Source organism: Engraulis encrasicolus, chromosome 5, assembly GCF_034702125.1.
Source record: "Engraulis encrasicolus isolate BLACKSEA-1 chromosome 5, IST_EnEncr_1.0, whole genome shotgun sequence".
Taxonomy (NCBI): domain Eukaryota; kingdom Metazoa; phylum Chordata; class Actinopteri; order Clupeiformes; family Engraulidae; genus Engraulis; species Engraulis encrasicolus.
In genome coordinates this window covers 10,985,551-11,008,574 of record NC_085861.1, presented here as the reverse complement: position 1 = coordinate 11,008,574, position 23,024 = coordinate 10,985,551, and the positions used below count along the sequence as shown (strand labels likewise).

The following is a 23,024-nucleotide window of genomic DNA, read 5'->3' as shown; positions in this document are numbered from 1 at the left end:
AAACGTTCACTTGTGGTTTGCATTCTACTTTGGTTTCGACAGCTCCACCTTGTGTCCAAAATGAGTCGTGACGCTAAAGCCATCCAGATAGAATTAAGTTGTTGCGCTGCTCTCTTCCAGTACGTCATCTCTGTCGTCTATAATTTGATGCAATGAATATATCCATGCCGTCAACGTAATGCACAGCAATGGTTAAAATGTGTATTTGCTGTAGGTCTATCTAATTTTTAGGACAAATAGGTTAAGTGGGAAGCATAGGCCTATTACTCTCCTGGGCGTTTTACCCCAGTCTACACGTAAGTTTTAAGGAGCCCTACCATTTATGAACACGTGTCAATATTTCAGCGAAGCAACAGTATACATTTTCAAGTATCCCAACGTTTCAACTCTTCAGTTTACTTCAGGTGTAACGGAGGGTCTGTGGAGAGTTTAGGCTGCTCTAATATGGCCGACCTGTGCGGACGTGCTTGAAATACGCGATGACGTATCTAGTCTTCCTATATGATGTCTGTGCCTACAGCAGTCTAGCCTCGCGAGCCATCCTACGTACTTCCGCCAAAGGATTGGCTCCACTACTGTAAATACATACATACATACATACATACATAAATACGAAATGAAATGGTAGTATTATGGGATGGTCAGGACCAGGCTAACAACAGTCACCCTACCTGCCAAAATCAATTTTGTATTACCCCTATTTTGTATAACCGTTTTATCTTCAGCACAATACATTGAAATAGAAAATTCGAGTTAAATATGCACTAAGTAGCCTAATAAACTAGTATTTAGTAGTATGACCAAAGTACAGTAAGTTTTGCAGCTAATAATGTATATTTCTGCAAATTCAAAATGAAAGACCATGGAGAAGATCCCCCTTTTCATGTATGAAAAGTGCATTTTTCCAGTCATAATGAATACTTAGAATTTGATGGTGGTGGTAAGTATGCTATTCATGAAAAAGGCAACATTTGTGATTGGGCAGCATGAATACTGGAAAATAACTATGAAAAATCTTAAACGGTGCACCTTTAACAGTTCTATACCGAAAGAATGAGTTAGAATTAGGGACAGTTACTTGATCGGGAAAAAAAAATTAGTCAGACCATTCACTGATTTGCTTTGAAATGTTCTTTATGTTTTTCTCTACTATTTTCATTACAAGAGGGGAAGATAAGTAATTGCAAGTACACTCCATCCATTTACAGTAAGCAACATTTGCTTTATTAGGCACTTAGTATTACATTTATTAACAGGTCACAATTAATCAAGAATATATTTGTTAATGATAGTGGCATGTTTTCATTCCTGGGCATGTGACGCAAAAAAATAATGACAGCAAAAGCCTGGTCTTGCCATACGGAAATGATAACTAAGCAGCAGCTTACAGCGGAGTAAGGCCGGGCTAACAACCTTGAAAAGCTACGAGCTTCTAAATGAGATTTTGTTTTTAATATGCTGGTAGTTCTGTACAAAAAACAGTAAAGCATTTCCAAAAACAGCTAATACACTTCCATGTTTCCCTGACTTATAGGTACTTTCACTGAAGATCATTTTGTATTTGAAGAGCTTTTTTTCCCACAATGCAATTTTCTGCCATCCAATTTCATCAATCTTTTGCAGAATATCTTGTTCTTTTCACAGTTTCATTTAAGGTAACATCGGGCCAGTTGGTATTTGGTTAGTGTTATCTGGTTTTTCTTAACCACATTAAAACAAAAAAACTGTAATTACACTGAAATGGACTGAGAAGCACAATAAAAGAGACCGCGTGAACTAGACGCATTCGCTAAGTGGTAGAAAAAAAATGCCTGGCAAGACACATTCCATGTTATAGTCTGACTTGCCAACATACAATAAAACAATTATTTTTTTTGTTTAATATATTTTGAAAAATGGATATGTAGTGTTTTGGGATAGAGCTCTTCACTTGCTGACAACGACCATAGAGGCAAGTTGTAATGGCTGTCTCTCTCTGCCAGAGATGTGTGAAGTTAAAGTAGTGTGATGGATGTAATTGCAACACTAGTAGTAGTATGATATTCTTTATTATCAACTATGTAATATCAAACTACTCATGTTGTTGTTATTAAATTGCCAAGTAAACTAGCCCCCACCCGCCAGCAGCCAAAATTATTTTTGCCTGCGGGTGGGTCTAGCCTTGGACAATGTCCCAGGCCCTGAAACTGGCTGGCCAATCACAATGCAGCAGACTTCATTTGATTTGCTTTGAATCTTTGGATGCAACGCGGACAGGGTTTTGAGGGAGTGACGACAAAGCGTTGGCCAATAGGCACAGACACAGTTTGAAAAACAACGCGTTGTTCCCCTCAACAATCTTTCGATATGTCATTGATCGGGCCCAGACTAAATATTCCCACAAATCTCCCGTTCAGTCTGGCTTGTCAGGCTAGTTATTACATGCATGACACTACTTCTACTTTATCTCTGCTCTACAACCAGATGTCGGAGGTGCAGTCTCCTCCAGGGTATCGCAGCTCGTGGGCCAAAGCTGGCCCGTCCGGCTCTGCTCCAAAGTCCACCAGGAAGTCCTCGTTGAGCTTCAGGCCGCCGTTTACCGTGTCCACGTCGATCTGCATCATCACCGAGCCCGCCCTACAGAGAGAGGAGAGAGCACAGGACAGAGGCAGGCAGGGCCTCATAGTGAGGGAGTTGGTCTTTGGAGCTGGCCATTGGCCAATCAGAGGGTTATTCAAAATAAAGAAGATAGGACGAGGGTCACCACTAGACATAAGCAGAGTACGCAGAGTGCTTGGGGCACAAATCACTTTTCCCCCAAAACTGGGGCATGTTAAATTAAAATTGACTAAAAATAGTCATGGGAAAAAAATATTGAATTACATTACAAAACACATGTTTATTAGTTATAGTTAGTAGGCCCAGGATAGGACGGTCAATAAAGTACAAAACTAGGAGTGCTGTCCTGCCTTCTTTATTTTGAATATTTTCTTACCGAATGAGCACACAGTTGCTGTTTACTTTTGTTGAGGTGAGTGTGTTATAAAACTTATCCCAATCTGAAGGTTGAAAGGAAGAATGTGTGTGTGTGTGTGTGTGTGTGTGTGTGTGTGTGTGTGTGTGTGTGTGTGTGTGTGTGTGTGTGTGTGTGTGTGTGTGTGTGTGTGTGTGTGTGTGTGTGTGTGTGTGTGTGTGTGTGTGTGTGTGTGGACTACCTTCAACTTTACCCATGGCTGGAGTGCCCTTGAACCTCACATGGCTCTGGGGACTATGACCTATACATCATGTAATAACTATAAGTCGCTTTGGATAAAAGTGTCAGAAAAGGGTAATGTTGCTATGTAAAAGGCTACTGGCAGTTAAAAACCAGCTAGGAAATTGTCTGCACCTCACACTGCACAAATGTTTGTCAAACAAATATTTTTTTATTTGATTATTTCCTTTCTTTCTTCACACCATCGGTGAGGGAGTTGGTCTTTGCAGTTGGCCAATGGCTTATCAGAGGGTTGAAAGGTCAAACCCATCCTGACCAATAGGAAGAATGTGTGTGTTGTATTTCCACCTTCATCCATGGCTGGATTAATAAACGTTAATTGTTACTCTTCTCTTCTCTAGCGAAGCGGAATATGTACAAGACTATTAACAGTCCTAGTTCAAAACCATCTAGTAGAATTATTTGTTCCCAGCACTCAGCTTCATAGAGAAATATGGCTCAAAATTGCAGTGATTTTCCTTGACCAAGATGACCCGGGAGTGATTTTGAGTTCTTAACTGCACAAATGTTTGTCATATAAATCATTTTTTATTTGATTATTTATTTGATTTTCCTTGCACTATGTCAATGTGTCTTAGTGCAATACTAATATGACATTTTGTTAAGCAATTATTTAGGAGTAAAGGAAGGACAGGTTATTCCCACATAATAATAATAATAATAATAATAATAATAATAATAATAATAATAATAATACTTGTTGTTTTTGTTATCTGATCTTACTTGATAATTTCAGGATAGAACTGCTTATCCCAGGCACTGTATAGAGAGGTGGTGACATACAGCCTCTTCCCATCCAGACTCAGTTGAAGCATCTGTGGACTTCCTTGGATTCTCTTGCCCTTCATAGAAAAGATCACAAAGCGGATGGTTTATAAAGCATCTTTAGAAAGCTGCACAGAAGGCAGTGATTTCACAAGTGGAGCACACACACACACACACACACACACACACACACACACACACACACACACACACACACACACACACACACACACACACACACACGCACGAACGCACACACACACACACACACACACACACACACACACTTGAGGCGCCATTAGGGCCTGCCCCCTTGCACGGGTGAGGCATAAATGCAATTTCGTTGTGCACACACACACACACACACACACACACACACACACACACACACACACACACACACACACACACACACACACACACACACACACACACACACACACACACTATTCATTACATGTTCATTACTGTTATTTGTGTACCTTGATAATGCGTGGAGGTGGTTGAGATGTCATTTCTTTGTCCTCCAGCACTTTCACATTCCCATCATTTATAATGCTGCCACCCAGAAAGATCTATGAGACACAACAGAAAGCACAGTCAGTCATGCAGTTTTTACTTCGCGACACTGCTTCTTCACATTTCACCACTTTTTTATCTTTCTTGGTGCTGATGTTTCGGCAACTAGACCTCATCAGAGAAGAAGGCCTAGCTGCCGAAACATCAGCACCAAGATTTTTTTTAAAAAGTGGTGAACCGTGAAGAAGCAGTGTCACGCTCTTCCTTGTGAAAACTGCTGGATATTGACAATTGTAATTCAATCCTGGCACATACTGCCACATATTTGTTTCTGCATTTGCAGCATTATGTGCAATAAAACTACTAGGAGTCTCAATAACCCCCTTGGCATGAAACCTATGTTTGTCTGAAAAGGACTTTGGACACCCTGTCAGGTTTCCACTAATGATACAATGAGGAAAGAGGTATTGCATAATAAAAGAATAATCAGAGTGGGAGATCATATCTTTAACCCATTAAGGCACAGCTTTATTAATTTGCTGTTACCAGAAGGCCAAAGACCAATTCATAGTGCATTACTAAAGGCCCTATGTTATGTCATAGTATTGCAGTACTATGGTAGTTAACTTTTCAATGGCTATTACAGGGTGCCACTGGAGGTACGGCGTGAGTTAAGGGGCAACATACGTTTTTAAATAATTTTAAATAAATGTACTACTTTATAATACTTTGCTGCCATTTGCTATTTCTGGTTTATAATACCATTATAATGCTATTTCTGATTGCACTAGTACTTATAGAAGCAATGTGTACTCTAACCTGGTCTATGTCCTACTGTACAGAAGGCAAACAAGGTTACAAAGGCAATAAACACTAAGTGCGGCGATTACAAACACTTGACAGACATACTGTATAGTGGAGGAGATACCCAGGAGGGTTTTGTTTCATTATTACATGTAAGATCAAAGAGTGTAAGGTGCGCGCACACATCCCCCAAAAAAACTAATTGCTGCGGATGCAGAATATCAAAAGATGCAAATGGAAAAAAGAGAAGAAATATTCGCACACCGCAAAAGCTCCCTTGTCATGATTTAAGGTGAAAAAATGGCACAATGTTTCGACCAGCAAGGTCTTCGTCAGGTGTCAGAATATTTCTTCTCCTTTTTTTCAATTTTAAATGTCCTCATTATCAGACCTGGCCAGCAAGTCGTGGGTTCTTTCGGTCACTGAGGTCATATTGACGGATGTCGCCGTGCAGCCAGTTACTGAAGTAAAGGTATCGGTCATCTAATGAGATGAGGATGTCTGTGATGAGACCTGAGGGAAGAAGACAAAAGCTGCTATCAGACAAAGACAGGACAGGCCTCTAAAGCGGTGGTTCTTTTCATTACGTATCATTACATTACATTTAGCAGACACTTTTGCAGACACAACGTGACTTACAAGTGGGAAATTCAAGCAAGTACAGAGTAAATGGTCAGCACAGAGCACAGCAGTATACAAGTAATCAGATAAAGAGCAGAATACTGCCCTACAAAGCAAAAAGACAGTAATTGCGCAGAGCTCAGAGCTGAGTCAGTTGACTTTAAAAATGATACTGCAATCCAGTTTAAGTGTTTTTTTGGGAGATTATTGGCATATGACAGTTTGTTACTTTATACTACCTTTTTTGAAGATCAATCATTTTATTTAACTTTAGACTTCGATTTATATGGCATTAAAGTCATAGTAACTCATTTTAAACAGCAATGCAGTTACTGCCTTTTTGCTTTGTAGGGCAGAAAGTGGAGGACCTCTGAGCTGTAGTGCAGGTTAGTACCCATGATTAGAGGTGAGTTAGTTAGTTAGTATGTTATGCAGGGAAGGGTTCTCAACCTTTTTTGAAGAAGCAATCCCTTGACCTCATCATAAGCCTCCAAACGCCCCCTTGACCTCATCATAAGCCTCCAAACGCCCCCTTGACCTCATCATAAGCCTCCAGATGCCCCCTTGCCCTCATCATGAGCCTCCAAACGCCCCCTTGACCTCATCATAAGCCTCCAAATGCCCCCTTGACCTCATCATAAGCCTCTAAACGCCCCCTTGACCTCATCATGAGCCTCCAAACTCCCCCTTGACCTCATCATAAGCCTCCAAACGCCCCCTTGACCTCATCATAAGCCTCCAAAGCCTCTCTTACTATTTAAAATTAAATCAAATTAATGCCCCCCAATGGCAACTGAGCAACCCACTCTCAGCTATCTCCTTCTCAACGTCCCCCTTGGGCTCCCTCAACGCCCCCTGGGGGGCTCTAGAGCTTCCGGTGAGAATCACTATACAAAACCCATTCTCAGAAATAGTCATAGCATAACCAAATACCTTATCGTTTTCTTCTGCCATGCAACATCACTACCACTTACCAGCTGGTAAAGCCAATGCAAAAGCCAAACCCATGATAAATGTGCTAATCATGCTTTATTTAAATATGACAAGATGATGATATGACAAAATTATTTATTTAGATATGACAAAAATATAAGATTAAATGATTTCTGAACCCTTTCATGTACTATATCCTTTATTATGCCTCATATATTAATTGCCTGCAGCAATTTTATAATGGCGTTGAGTTTTTTTCCAGCATACAATGAGCCGGATGGGCAATCCCATCTACACCAAAAGGCTATGTGTGTCAGGGCATGGAGGTAGTATAGTCTCAGGGTCTGGACACTTGTGGTGTTTTTTTGGACTGATGTTTCCCTGTGTTTTCCCCCATGCGTCCTGTTTCTTGTCTGTGTTGCTGTCCATGTGCTTTTGTTTACGTTTTGTCCTGTCATTTCCCCGGTCATGAGCTCTTGTGTTTACATGCCCCGACCATCATTTGTCACATCTGTCCCAATTATCCTCGTTTTTAGTTAATAGTCCTGTTTAGTTGCCATGTTTGCCATCTGTCCCTCCTGTAGTGTTTTCACCTGTTGTGTTGCCCTGGTAGTCTTAGCTCATTCTGTTCCTGTTTCCTCATTACCCTATTAGTTGTTCTTAGTGGTGACCGGTGGTTTAGGTCATTCTCGTCTTGGCAAGAGTCGTCTAGGCCACCCTGCCGTCGTTTAGGCCACCAGAGGTGCCGTTTAGGCCACTGGAGCTGCCGTTAAGGCCACCAGAGCTGCCGTTTAGGCCAGTCTTCTTAGTCATTTAATTTCTCTGGGTTTCTCCTATCATGACTCACCTATGTTTGCCCTGTTTAATTTAATGATTCTGTTCACCTGTTCTGTTTCTAGTTTTGCCATGCCCTCCGGTTTCATTGTTTCCTGTTCATCATTTTTGATCTTGTTCCATCTGTCCTGTCCTCGTTTCCTTGTTATTGGTATTTATCTGTTCACCTGTGTCTTGTTTGCCCTGGCCTATTGTGTAATGCTCCTTGTTAACTTCCCTGTGTATTTAAACCCTGTGTTTCCTGTGTCCTGTGTGGTGCCATGGTTAGGTCTCGTCTTGCTGTAAGTTTGTCTCTTTGTTAATCTTGTATAGTCACTGTTCCTGTTAGATTTGTTAGTTTCTAGGTTTTCCCCCTCGTGGATATTTTGATTTGTAGTTTCCCGGATCTTCTGAGCGTTACCATTTGTAGTGTTTGTTTTTGTTTCTCCTGTCTAAAAATAAAAAGGAAACCTAAGTTTGTCCTGAAGCTTCAGCCGTCGACTGTGCCTGCATTTGGGTTACTACTTGTCTGAAAACCCCGACAATGTGCTTCTTATCACCTGCATTTAAGAGGCGGTGGTCTAGTCCAGTGGTGTGGTTCTTTAGCCAGGCCATGCCCTCCTAATGACACAACACATTCAGCGCTGCTTCTAGTCAGGCCAAGAGCAATGTAAATATTGTTTCTGATCTCCCGAAAAATCGGGAACCCCTCCCACTTTGTCAGGACTCAATCAACCAGTAGTATAACAATGGAAACGGGTCAACCATGCCGTTTGGGAAATGTAAATTGTTATGCTCTTGGTCAGACCAAGTCTCGAAGAGATTTGAAAGTCGATGCTAATCAGGCGAGTGGTTCTTTGTAAACAAACATAACAATAAATAAATATGGTAAAGAGCGGTGCTTACTTGGCATTTCTGGCAGTGCCCATCCTTCCACTTTTTTGCTTGGAACCTTGATGACTTGATCAGCTGCCCAGTCCCCTTTCTTTAGTTGCAAACAAAAGACACAAGTAAAGACGTCAACATTTCGGTAAGTTAAACCATCTTGTATTCATTATGAGAAACCCCTCACCCCGCCCCAATGAGTTCTTCTTCAACATGTGTTGCGTTGGCCCTTCCGTGGCCTAATGGCATGACAAAAATAACGGCAAAAAGCCCTAAAAAATGTTTCTAATCATCAGCTCATCATCAAGTCATCATCAGCTATACAACAGCCAGACATTTCACACTACGTAAAAAAAAAAACACAAATTGGGCAAGTAATACCAAGGTAACAGTACACCAGTAGCTACTGAAATGCTCACTGTAGTTGTGTAAAAGTAGAACACAGTCCCAGCCAGAGCGCATCCCACATAACTCTGCACAGTGGCGTGCACAGACATTTTGGGGCTGCAGGTGCTCAGGGGGACGGGGGAGGCATGTGGAACTTCTGACTGCCTTACTAGGCTATAGAGGCTATACATGGGTTCGCTGTGTTTGTAAACACGATATTGTGAGGAGCGGCAAGACACTGGCAGCCAACCAAGTGAGCTAATTTTTTGACCGACATCGGTTTCCAAAAATCAGAGGTTGAGTTGTGCGCAGCTAGTTTCGCACAGTCAGGGGAAACCAAAAATGTAGAACCCATGTATGTTATATCGGAGGATTATTGACACGCGTTGATTAGGTCAAAATGGACCACAGTACGTAGTGACAAAAAAGGGCTATTTTTGTCCAGTGGGGCAAAGGGGCAGGTGCTTCAGCACCACGTCCTCCCTATCTGTGCACACCTATGACTCTGCGCCTCAGCAGCGAAATATTTCACACTAAAAAAATACATAAATTGGGAAAATAATACCAGGGTAACTGTACACCAGTAAGTACTGAAATGCTCACTGTAGTTTTGTAAAAGTGGAACATAGTCCCACCTAGACTGTATCGCACATATCCCTGGGCCTCAACACAGAGACATTTCACACTAAAAAAATACAAGTGTAAAGAAATCCAGCACACTGTCCATTCCACCAACACGTTTCGGTCATCCGAAACGATGACCGAAACGTTGTATTAAAGTTTGTTGGTGGAATGGACAGTGTGCAGGATTTCTTTACACTTGAATGACAACCCCACTGGGATAATATCCTATGCACCTGCCCAACTGCAGAGGTGTGCAAAAGTGTCTTCTTGAACTACACTAAAAAATAGAAATTGAGAAAATTACACCAGGGTAACAGTACACCAGTAAGTAACCACTGAAATGCTCACTGTAGTTTTGTAGAAGTGGTACACGGTCCCTCCCAGAGCGCATCCCACATATCCCTGGGCCTCTGCAGGGTCGTGGAGGAAGCGTATCTCCAGGGGAATGGCGCCCTCCTCACCCAGGTCAAGGGTCTGGATACGCTTATGAGTCGTCCAGTCCCACACGTGTACACGCTTCCCATACAGGCCTGTGGATGGAGAACAACAAGTAGAGGGGGATTATTTATGGGCCGTAGCCGTAACCGTAACGCAAAACAAATGATACCAAGTCCAAAGGACGATTACATGCTTGCCTCACAGAAACACACACACACACACAAACACACACACACACACACACACACAAACACACACACACACACACAAACACACACACACACACACACACACAAACACACACACACACACACAGCATGCCGGCTTTATCATTTGCAGGGCTTAAATCATTCATTTACCTGAGCTTACTGCACACAAAAGGTCACCACACACACACACACACACACACACACACACACACACACACACACACACACACACAGGGCATACCAGCTTTCACATGGGCAATGTCGAAGCCGCCAGCGAGGGCTTTTGGGGCGCCCCACTCGGTGCTCATCATGACGTTGTGGCGCGGCTGGTACCAGAAGTCGTAGCCCATGGGCGCCTCGTCACCGGGCAGTTCCCAGTTGCCCACCACGTCAAACGTCTCTCCGTCCAGCAGAACAAAACCACCTGGGGAGGGAGACGGGTTTGAGGCATTTCGAGACATTTTTGAGCCTGGTATACGTTAGACTTGGATTTTTTTTCACACACCTCAGCTGGCAGGTGCGTCGGAGATGGCCCATGGGCCGCTCAGCAGACAATTTGAAAAAAATATAGCTGCAAGCAGCAATGCGGGGCCAAGCAGTAAACTTGCCAAAGTTGCCATGGCAACAGAAGGAACTGCAGCGCCCCCTTTGGCCCAAATCTCGCCAATGTTGGGGTGCATTCCTTGGAGGGGAAAATGGGGAGAGAGACGGGGAGGGTAGGCAAAGGACCTGGGCTGGGAATCAAACCCGGGTCAGCCGCATGATAGACGAGTGCCCTACCGGTTGGCCATGGCAGGGCCTGTGCTGCCCTTGATTTATATTGAGTAACACATTTCCATTCCCTCTCAAATTAGTCTATAAAATATCAGCAAGTCATTTCTATACTTGAGAGGCTTGCTTTTTGGACAGCAATTATAATCCTCTGTGATCATTCTATTTAGTAAAATTGTTTATATGACATACAATATTATGGAAAAGAATCGGGAGCCTACTGAAAATAGATATGTCCTTGAAATCCAAAACATAAGAATCCTATAGGCTGAAATGTAATGTTGGCCAGCCTTTTGAGAGACTGGTCTAAGGAATTGGTGTATATAGAAGTAAGTGTGTGTGTGTGTGTGTGTGTGTGTGTGTGTGTGTGTGTGTGTGTGTGTGTGTGTGTGTGTGTGTGAGAGACAGAGGAACCGAGAGAACAACAATGGTCTCTCTCTCTCTCTCTCCCTCCCTCCTTCCCTCTCTCTCCCTCTCCCCCTCCCTCTCCCTCTCCCTCTCCCTCTGTCTGTGTGTGTGGGGTGGGGGTGGGGGGTATGTGCAGGAGCTGGGGCAGTGGGACTTTGGTTGACACTAGAGAAATAGCAGACTACGCACACACCTAAGCTCTCGTCTCTTGTGTGTCCAGAGACCCCCTGCCGAGAATGGTGTCAGTGAACGTGCGCAGGTGCCGTTGGCAAAGGGGACAGAGAGATGAGAAAAATCCCTCCATTCTTTCCACAATTTTGAATGGCTGCTGAGAGCTGATAGTTTTTTCAATCGTTACGAAAATCCATACCTGGGTGCAGCATAGTGTGAAGATGACCTGTGTACCAATATTTTGAAAATTGGGAGTACGGTTCAAAAGCTACAGGCAAAAATGTAGCTAAAATTTTGACCTGCTGGTGGCGCTACAGAGTTTGAGCTGGGGATCTGATTTTTTTTGTGGTAGGTCATGGGATGGACTACTATGTGTGTACAAAATCCCTGCCCAATTCGACAAACGGTTGCTGAGATATGACCTCACTTCCTGTTTCGCCACGTTTACGACAATTTTGATTGGCTCTCACAGCTAAACGATAAAATATATCCAATATTCTTGAAGACCCCATGTGTAGCTCAGTCCAGAGATACTATATACCAAGTTTCGGGCGAATTGGTAAAAAATTGTGGGAATAGTAGCATTTTTATTGAATTTTACAAAATTCAAAATGGCGGGAAAACTATCCTGGCGGAAAATGACGTCATAGGGTGCGTTGGATTCGTCTTGGCTCAAGGATTCCAGGGATACCAAGTTTATGAAAATTGGCCAAGCGGTTCAAAAGTTACAAGCAGAAATGCACCTGCAACTTTGACCTGCTGGTGGCGCTAGAGCGTTGGGACTGGGGACCTATAAATCGCTGTGGGTAATGCTGAGACTGTCCCTAATGTGTGTGCCAATTTACAGCATTTTCCTACCTACGGTTCTATGGGCTGCCATAGACTTACAGTCGGAGAAGAATGGTGACTAGATAATAAATATAGCTGCAAGCAGCAATGCGGGGCCAAGCAGTAAACTTGCCCAAGTCGCCACTGCAACAAAATTAACTGCAGCGCCCCCTTTGGGCCAAATCTCACCAATGTTGGTGTGCAATCTTTGGAGGGGAAGGTGATCATGTGAACCAAGTTTAGTTTGAACAGAGACTGCAGAGACTGCATGGGGCTGGGGCAGTGGGGCTTTGGTTGACACTTTAAAGCAATAGCAGAACTACGCACACACATAAGCTCTCGTCTCTTGTGTGTCCAGACCCCCTGCCGAGAATGGTGTCAGTGAACGTGCGCAGCCGGTGTCAGAGGGGACAGAGAGATGAGAAAAAAATCCCTCCATTCTTTCCACAATTTTGAATGGTTGCTGTGAGCTGATAGTTTTTTCAACCGATACGAAAATCCATACCTGGGTGCAACATAGTGTGAAGATGATCTGTGTACCAATATTTTGAAAATTGGAAGTACGGTTCAAAAGCTACAGGCAAAAATGTAGCTAAAACTTTGACCTGTTGGTGGCGCTACAGAGTTTGAGCTGGGGATCTGATTTTTTTTTGTGGTAGGTCATGGGATGGACTACTATGTATGTACAAACTCCCAGCATAATTCGACAAACGGTTGCTGAGATATGACCTCACTTCCTGTTTTGCCACTTTTACGACAATTTTGATTGGCTGTCACAGCTAAACGATAAAAGATATCCAATATTCCTTGAGACCCCATGTGTAGCTCAGTCCAGAGATACTATATACAGAGTTTCGGGCGAATTGGTCAAAAATTGCGGGAAAATTAACATTTTTATTGAATTTTACAAAATTCAAAATGGCGGGAAAACTATCCTGGCGGAAAATGACGTCATAGGGTGCGTTGGATTCGTCTTGACTCAAGGATTCCAGGGATACCAAGTTTATGAAAATTGGCCCAGCGGTTCAAAAGTTACAAGCAAAAATGTACCTGCAACTTTGACCTGCTGGTGGCGCTAGCGGGTTGGGGGTGGGGCCCTATAAATTGCTGTGGGTAATGCTGAGCCGGGCCCGAATGTGTGTGCCGATTTACAGCATTTTCCTACCTACGGTTCTATGGGCTGCCATAGACTTGCTAAGGAGAGGAAAGAGGTGACATAATAATAATAAGAATACCAGCTAAAACAGTAGGGGCCTTCGCCAGCTTCGCTGCTTGGCCCCTAATAATAACAATGAAGAAAACCTACTAACTCTATAGGGGCCTTCGCCAGCTTCGCTGCTTGGCCCCTAATGAAGAAAACCTCCTGCACACTGACCATTTCGATGTTTTTCTTCAATGAAGAATGTTTTGGTCCTAGATCAGGCAAACTCCTGATGAAGGTCTGGGACCGAAACATTGTTTATTAAAGAAAAACAGCGAAACAGTCAGTGTGCAGGGTTTTTTTCAAATTGTCTGCCGAGCCTGGTATGCGATTTGGATTCAGCACCCATAAATACCCCTGCATGTTTTGCATACCAAAAAATAACACGATTTGCCTCCTTTTTGGCAACTGACCCTGACTAACAAGGAGGTAAGCACGGCATATTCTCTTTCCAGATAAACTGGATTTAATCCAAAAGCACACATGTTCAATAGCCCTAGCAAAAAAAGGGTAAACGTCCATCTAGCAAAAATATAGCTGAAAAACAATAGATTCAACTGGACTTATAGGCAGAGAGAGGAAAACACGGCGAGCCCCACATCATCAATTTTCTTTGTAACTCTGACAACTCTTTTTTTGTGCACAAGTAACTCTCTACAAGTGAACCCTGACAACTCTACCATCTAAACCGGGGGAAATGTTTGAGCAATATCCTATTTCACTTTATGATGTTTCCTGGTGTTAGTCTGTATCCTGATTTGGTTCTCTGCTGTTAGAATAACTATTTGCCTGCAGGGACCTTGCACAGGATTGCTCTCAGATACGTACATTATTCTGTCCAACTGAATGCAGTTCTATACTCATAGTGAACACATACCTTTGCCGTTCCCTGAGGGGTCTCCCATAGCACTGATCATGATTTGCCCGCTGCCCAGGCAGTGGGAGGTGTGTGGATTGGCCAAATTACACTTCCAGAAGAGATCCGTTGGCTCCACAATCTGGACACCACAAACATAACAAATAGGAAAAAAGAAACCAGCTCCAGTTAGACAAGCAAACGTCATCACAGATGGTTGAGGTCAAATACAGTGCAACAATAAAATTGATTTATGACTTTCTTTGGTTCCACACTTCATATTGTAGTAGTAGACCAACATACTGAGCCAAACATGTGGTCCCAGTCTGCAAAAAGGCTTACTAACCATTTAGCTATTACAGTAGGCCTACATCTGCAATCAGGGGAAGATCTAGCCATTTTGAGGCCCTAGGCGAAATATAAACATGGGGCCCTCAAAAGTCATTATATAGACATAACATTCTATGTTTTGGTGCTATTTTAGTGTTTTGTCTCATGTATTATCTTGGATTACTTTACACAAGTGACAAATTAAGATGAAGCTTATTTTTTGTGTGAGTTTACCGCAACTTGTGTGACAGTTGGTGCCCTAATGGAGGACAGATTTGGTCAGGGCCCGAGGCAATTGCCTAGGTTTGCCTAATGGAAAGTCCGCCTCTTTCTGCAGTAGCAGGATTAGCCTCAGCCTCAGCCAGATTCTGTGGGGGCTTTAGTCTTGTTACCAGACAACCAGTGAAAGCCCATTGGGAAACTCCAACTCCCATTGTCATTGTGACACAGCACACAAGTGAAAACTGCACACAACGACATTGCATGTATGCCTCACCCGTGCAAGGGGGCAGCCCACCATGGCGTCCCTAGGGAGCAGTGCGGTGGGACGGTACCATGCTTAGGGTACTTCAGTCATAGAGGAGGATGGGGAAGAGCACTGGTTGATTACTCCCCCCACCAACCTGGCGGGTCGGGAGTCGAACCGGTAACCTTTGGGCTACAAGTCTGACACCCTAACCGCTTACCCCTGACTTACCCAGACTACCCAATCAGCACACAGAGGAGGGATGAGGAAGAGGGGGCACACATTTCACACATTTTATTCATATTTATGCTTGTGTGTGTAAATCAAACAGTAATTGGTCATCATAGACCTGCAGGGCACCTTGTGTATGCGCGGCGCGAGCGGGTCGGTGCCCACGTCCACCACGTACACGCGGGAGGAGATGAGCGACGGCAGGATGAGGCGGTTGCGAGTCTTGGACGGGTCGTCATAGCAACTGCTGCAGGAGTTCCAGCCGGAGTGATGGAGCTCGTCCTTCAGGTTGGGCATGAACAGCCTGTGGACCACCTGTAGCACAACACAATCACAGGAATATACTGTTAACAGCCTGTGGCACGAAACAATCACAGGAATATACTGTAAACACCCTGTGGATCACCTGTGGCCCAACATGATCACATTCTGTAAAGAGTCTGTGGATCACCTGTGGCACAACATGATCACAGGAATATACTGTAAACAACCTGTGTCGCACCTGTGTCAAAACACAGTCACATGCATATATTATAAACAGCCTGTGGATGATCTGAAGCACAACATGATTACAGGAATAAGTCTGTCTAAGAAAGGATGATCAATCAGGATGGCTAGACGTTGTCCTAGCTATCACGGTACAATCATAGGAAAGCACTGGTATACTAGAAGATAGTGATAGGGTGACCAAATGACACAACCTGTCCTGGCCTTGCCTGCAGTTGTTATTTGTCAACTGATGAAAATGACACGCAGTGCTACAACTATGCTTCAGATGAAATGAATATAAAAGTTTTATGCGCTTATCTACGTTGTCTTTATAAAAGTGTTGAGCAGTCTAAACCAAATGTTATCGTTGCTCAGAGACATTGCTACCCTGCAGCTTCCCTGTGTATCATGACATTATTTGGTGTTTGATTTTGGAACATTTTGGTCTCCACAGTTTTTGCTTTTTGTAGTAACATCAACACAAAACACCTTACATCCCATATCCCAACATAAAAATAACCAGAAATCTGCACCAGCCATCAACCACTGCAGTATGGGAATGAGGTGGCCAAAGGGTTAGAGAAACGTAATCATCATAGAAAAAAAAACAAAAACAAACGCTTGTCAGGCCTCTCAGCACCTGCATACTAATGAGTCTGCTTTCACTGTAAAGGGGGTCAGTAGGATGGAACTGCTGCTCGGTTGAGTAGGCTACAGCCTTTATGCTCCATTTGGTTTACTCATCCCTTTTAATGATGGACGCACATTAATGCACCGAGTGACACTCTTTCTCTCTCACTCACACACACACACACACACACACACACACACACACACACACACACACACACACACACACACACACACACACACACACACACACACACACACACACACACACACACACACACACAGCCAAAGAAAAGTGCCAGGGCTGGAATAGAATAGAGTATAGAATAGAATAGAATAGAATAGAATAGAATAGAATAGAATAGAATAGAATAGAATAGAATAGATAGAATATGTTTTATTTGTCATGACAAAACTGAGCATTCCTTGTTGATTAAGGCAATATATATATTATATATTATAATATATATATATATATATATAATAAAAAGAAGAGCTATTCTTTGGTAGCAGAATTAAGTGCAGTGATGTCCGCTAAAAGCTGTTCTTCAGTCTATTTGTCCTGGTTTTCATAGATCTGTATCTACTGCCAGATGGCAGCCATTCAAAAACGTGTGGCCTGGGTGTGACATGTCTTTAAGTGTATTTTCAATCCTAGTCCCCTTTAAATGAACCAAACTCAGAGTACTCTTTAAGTGGACCAAAAGTGAACCAACAGCAAAAGGACTCAGTTCTGTTTTTGTTCATATCATTACGATAAGAACCGTCTGCTCTTTATGGTCCCATTAGGCTTTTATGGTGTGTCGGTCCCATAGAATGTATACAATCTATTGTCGGTCCTCTTTTTGATCACACCCAGTTAGGGATGCAAATTATCGATTAATTCATTAATCATTAGTTCATGGCCTTATTGATTAATTGATAAGCGGCGTTTTACCCCCGAAATCTTAATGTTTCTCGGAAAAAAAACCTACTAAATCTAAAAAAAAATGATTCAAAATTAGATAAAATACCACATTTAAATTAATTCTGTTTCAATTCTTTAATCCAAAGGTGATTTAAATATTCCCACTATTCACACCCCTCTTCACACACACTCTTCACATGCCCATTTCACCTGGGTCTCTTGTCAGTTGAATTGTCGATTAATTGCGATTAATGTTTTTTAATCGATTAACACATTGATCGATTAAAGTCGATTAATCGATTAATCGTTTGCATCCCTACACCCAGTCCTCTAGAGCAGTGGTTCCCAACTATTTCTACCATTGTAAGCTTTGGTGACCCAACCTCGCGAGCGCCCGCATGAGAGGGAGTCACGTGATACTCAAAACTCATTAGTTATCATTTTATTCCTCAATTTTTCTTCAGTAAAATATAGAATAAATGTTTTATGTAGGCCTATCACTTGCTTTTTGTTGCTTATATGCATGCAAACTGTTTATTAGTTTAATTGGTTTGTCATATATTCAACATGGGCTATATATGGTATTAAAATGAAACCCCTTAAAATCAAGAGGGCTTCGCGACCCACTGTGGATCTTTGGCAACCCATAGGTTGGGTCCCGAACCATAGGTTGGGAACTGCTGCTCTAGAGCTCTTCTCAAGTGATTACACCTTGTCACAAGTGTAACTTGTTAGGACTCATGAGCGAACCGTACTGAGGCCACGTGAATAAAGGTCTCAGTAAAGTTCCCGTCCAAGGGGCCTGGGTACAGTTTGGAGAGTTCAGATATGCGCAGCAAATGCAGAGTCACAGATCTGAGTTCACTTAAGTGGCTGAAAGGGACATGTTGTGAAAACACCCCAAGGATAGAATATGCCTTTTTTAGACATATGGGAGCAATCTATGCTAGCCCAGAGATACACACATGACATGTACTGTACATGCTGAGGGATCTTACTTTGCAGAAGTTTGGTGACTTCGGGTCAACATCCACAGTTGCTAGGTAGTCCGGCTTCTGTATGTCCGTATTGCGGTATATGCATGGCAAATAAACAATCTTTTCCCGTGGCCCTTGAAGAAGAAAAAAATGAATTCTATTCACCCAAATTCTACCAAGTTTGGAAAACTGATTTTAATAAATGCGCGGTAGTATCAACCTTAACCAAAAAAAGAAACAATATGGTGACAAAGTATTATTAAATTAGTAATTATTTAGCAATTTACAACCACTCTACTCTGTTATAATGGAGTTATAATTGTTTATTGTTTATTTGGACATGTCATTGGACAGACATAAACACATCAGCAGCGTACCCTTCATGGCGTCCAGGGGGGTCTTGTAGCCAGGCCCACATCCTGAGCAGCTGGAGCCTGTCAAGAAGAAGCAGCAGAGTGGACACATATCTAAATAGCACATCTTGATAACGCAGCGCTGCCAACAACAAGCATCAAGGCAGACTGTTGAGTAACCCTTTTTATTTAACTTTTCGCAAAACATCATGTGTGGTCAAGAAGGAATGGGTAATGAACAAAGTAGTAGGCTAGGGCTGCACAATATGTCGAAAAAGTATCGTTATCGCGATATCACGGTTTGTAATACACGTAGCCTATCGTAAAAGTACGATACCTAGTTTCTCATTTTTAATAACAGCAAATTTTTTGAAAAGGTTCAAGAAGGTTGAACATTTTAAGTTGATGCTGTATATTAGCCATGTTTTTTCAAAAAAAAAACCCAACAATGTTGGAAATAAAACATTGCTCTCAGTTGTTAGTAAAGTAGAGAGGGGAAAATACATAATTTTCATCATCAGGGTTCCGGCAGAGCTTATGTCGTGCGCCGCATTTTATAAGTTCAAAACAGGTTTTCAGGCAATAGGCCTACAAAAACGTGACTTCTACTGATTTGGTACTGACGAGACTGTCGGAAAATCAGGGTTCCAGCACTTCTTTTTGGATGGTATTTTCGGACGATTAGGGTTCCTGCGCCTCTTTTTTTCCACTTCAAGCACTGTACAGTACACCCGTCTCCAAAAGAGTTGTCGCCTATCCATCTGTTTGGAATAACAGCTAATAACCTGACTTTCAATTAATCACTTGGCTTCAGAAGTCACTCATATGAAAGCTACAACCCTCCCGAATGAAAATGTATGTACAAAAATAAATTTCATTCATCAAACTCTTTTGGAGACGGGTGTATATATAGACACTAAATATCGCGAGTAATATCGATATCGCAGTATACAGTCATGTTATCGTGCAGCCCTACAAAGTAGCACCAAAGTAAACAAATGTTACAAGTATGTTGTTCTCTCTCTCTCTCTCTCTCTCTCTCTCTCTCTCTCTCTCTGACCACTAGAGATGTTTCCTTTACACGGTCAAAAATAAACAACACAAGTCTTATAAATAATCTATTCAGCAACCAGACACAGTATTACAGAATACAAAAACATTCTATTACTCCATGCAGAAAATCCTTGACCTCTACACCATGTCCCAGATTTTTAGGTTGCACAGTCAACTCTCACACACTGACTGAATAGAGCAGTGGTTCTCAATCTCAACCTTTTTTGAACAAACGCCCCCTAGCCTCATCACAAGCCTCCCAACAACCCCTTGACCTCATCATAAACCTGACAATGCCCCCCTTAGTATTGCAAACTTAAACTGACTAATAGCCCCCGATGGCAACTAAGCTCCGCCCCTGTTCAGCTGTATCCTTCTCAACGCCCCCCTAGAGCTCCCCAACGCCCCCAGGGGGGATGTACCGCCCCCGTTGAGAAGCACTAGAGTAGAGGTTTACAGTTGGTCTCAACAGGTTATCTCCGGCCAAGGTTCACAGAAGAGAAAGAATCCACATACAGCAACAACTTTTATAATTGCACATAAATTATGAGCCAGGGAAGTAAAAATAGACAGATTCTTTTTTTTTTTCAATCTCCTGTTTACAGAGACTTCCTAATCTGTTTACCCAGGGCTCTCTGGGGGGCTCAAGTATAACACTTTAAAAATATTTCAAAAAAAGAAAAAAGAAAAAAAAGAAACTAAAATCCAAATGGGTTCGGGCCTGGAGTTTGGGCTGACCATGTCAGGGTATTGATTGGCGGGTGGTCCGCCATCCACACCTTGATTGGCCAAGCGGAGTGGCTGAAGCATTGTCCTTCTCACACTAGGTATGAAAATGCTCTTTGAAGCGTTCCCATATGCACAGAAAATGCTGAGTCACAGGTCTGAGTTCACTTAAATGGCTGATGTGAAAATCCTATAAGACTATGTGAGTTCCTAAAAGATCTTAGCCATTCTCTGCACAACTGTTGTAACCTGGGTTTGTTTTTACAGCCCCATTCTGCAGAGTGCACCCCAGGCCATTTCCTACAACAGGCATGGATACTATGAGCACAAGAGCATATGAAATCCCCCCATTCTCCTTCCCCTCGCATCTCTCTGGAGACATTCCATAGAACTGTTGCATTCCATGGAACAATCTGTTTAAGGTATACATAGACTTTTCACTGTGCTTCATGACATGTGTGAACATGATATACGTACATTGCAATCTGTGCAGCCAATGCCTTGGGGTAAATATGTTAAAAATCAGAAGCCATACAGAAATGGTGGCAGATATTGTGTTATTTAACCTCTGCGCCGTGCGCACAGCTGCTGGATTTCTCAATCTTTCATAGACTATGCTGCCAAGTTGCAATGCTGTCTTGATTACAATTCTCACGGGGTGACTTTAAGGTGAAGTCCTTTGATAAAAGTGTAACCTATTAACCATACACTGTCAAACAAGGACACCGTTTTAGTGCGTAAAATCAATTCAAAGTTGGATGTCACACAAAAAGCTGCATTTGATACCACGACTTCTCCGCGACTTAAAAATGATGCAGCAGGTTGTGTAATGCAAAGTTGTAGAGTTGAAGCGTAGCCCAAGTTCATCTCAGATGGACCACGGCAATAGCATTGCAAAAGAACTTAAAATGTAAAACGCGCAATCCCTTGTGCGAATCTGATTACATAATGCAGAATGGAGACGCATACAGAAATGTATGCAGGGTAGAGAAAATCCGAGGCACCCAAGAAAGTATATAAAAATGCAACCTTGAGTGCACCGTGCAGAAGTTTGCGAGTTCCATAAAGCGCCCCACCACCAGCCTACATAAATATCTGAAGCCTAAATTGGTGGATGCATGCAATAAAATGCACATGAAATGCAAACCGACCGCGACGTACGACAGTGAAACTCACCGTTTGCTTTCCTTTCCATGGTCAGTCGAATGTGGGAGTCCAAGGTGATTTGATATATAAAGTCACCGACGAAAGGCGGAGATTGGCCACAAAAACAATCCCCAGTCTGTGAAACGGTGCGGACGAGACAACAGCTCGCATTTGCAGCCTGGCCCAATCCTTGCGCCTGTGTTGTTAATTATCAACCCGCTCTCTTCTGGTTCATTCAAGTTTCATTAGGTTTTGAAAATGAAATGCATGCCAGTAATGTGACAATGTTGGGGGAAAGTTGGGCTTAGCCTACTGCAGCTTCAAGTAGGCTATGTACATTTTAAAAAATATATATATATATATCTGGGGATCAATAAAGTTAAACGTCCGGGGGAGCCTGTATAAGGAAATAGCCTGGACCAGAAATTATCAAAAAACTTTTTGGCACCATTGTAATTGTAACGAACTCATTGGGCAGGATATGACATTTACCTGAATATAGATTCATTCATGTAGGGCCTATAGGTATTATAGACCTATAGGCCTTTGTTTTTGTTTTTTTGTTTTTTAAGAAAAAAAAGAACAACAGTGAGGAATCGGATACACCCTTGCCTTGTCGACATGGACCTGGTTCCCGTCATTGTCAGATGAATGGGGGGAAAGTCACAAGCCCCAAGGGAGCATTACATTACATTACATTACATTTAGCAGATGCTTTTGGCCAAAGAGACCTCTCACGGTATAAAGTCATTCCAAGGTCAAGGGTCAACTTCATTATCCCTCAGTGGCAAACTCAGAGACTCTGAGTGGCAAGTGCATTAAGGGCAAGGGCCAAGCTGATTGTCCTGGCCCAGCCCCCTCAGGCTGAGAGAGGTTGTGCATTCTCACTGAGGACTGGGGTTGGGGTGCTAGCCTGGATAGCCAGGTGATTGGTAAATCTGTAGGCTTGGATAAAAGAGGAAAGAAGGTCTTGAGGTATAAATAGTCATAACTCTTTGTTGATTAAGCATTATGAAAATATTTTGCTATGCAATAACTTCTGTCTAGTTTGCATGAGATCTGTGTCAAATGTTTTAATAAATAAAACATTGAAAACAGTCTATGAGTTAACACAGGTTAATATTTGTAAATAGCTTGGGCGTCAACTTTTTTGATAACTAAAATGTTAAATGTTTATTTACAAGCTATATGAATATAAATGTTAACCACTTAATTGTATATATTTTTGGC

The 23,024-nt window shown here is 42.5% G+C and overlaps 1 protein-coding gene across 1 annotated transcript; it reads right to left on the bottom strand.

Moving 5' to 3' along the window:
• Positions 1-1,197: 1,197 nt before the first annotated feature.
• Positions 1,198-21,907, bottom strand: selenbp1 (selenium binding protein 1). Its single transcript, XM_063198671.1, has 12 exons — positions 21,825-21,907; positions 18,894-18,950; positions 18,538-18,650; positions 15,643-15,828; positions 14,508-14,628; positions 10,493-10,675; positions 9,953-10,134; positions 8,615-8,693; positions 5,733-5,854; positions 4,501-4,593; positions 3,977-4,095; positions 1,198-2,616 (listed from the first exon to the last, which is right to left on the bottom strand). The coding sequence occupies exons 1-12, from the start codon at positions 21,841-21,843 to the stop codon at positions 2,454-2,456; spliced, it is 1,437 nt and encodes a 478-aa protein (XP_063054741.1). The 5' UTR covers positions 21,844-21,907; the 3' UTR covers positions 1,198-2,453.
• Between the last annotated feature and the right edge of the window lie 1,117 nt (positions 21,908-23,024).

What these genes read in the sequence shown, in the direction of transcription:
- selenbp1 (XM_063198671.1), bottom strand. An exon ending in CATTGCCCATGTGAAAGCTG is followed by an intron (nt 10,135 to 10,492) that starts GTATGCCCTGTG and finishes CTCCATCCACAG; the next exon opens with GCCTGTATGGGAAGCGTGTA. An exon ending in CACCTCCACGCATTATCAAG is followed by an intron (nt 4,096 to 4,500) that starts GTACACAAATAA and finishes TTTTCTATGAAG; the next exon opens with GGCAAGAGAATCCAAGGAAG.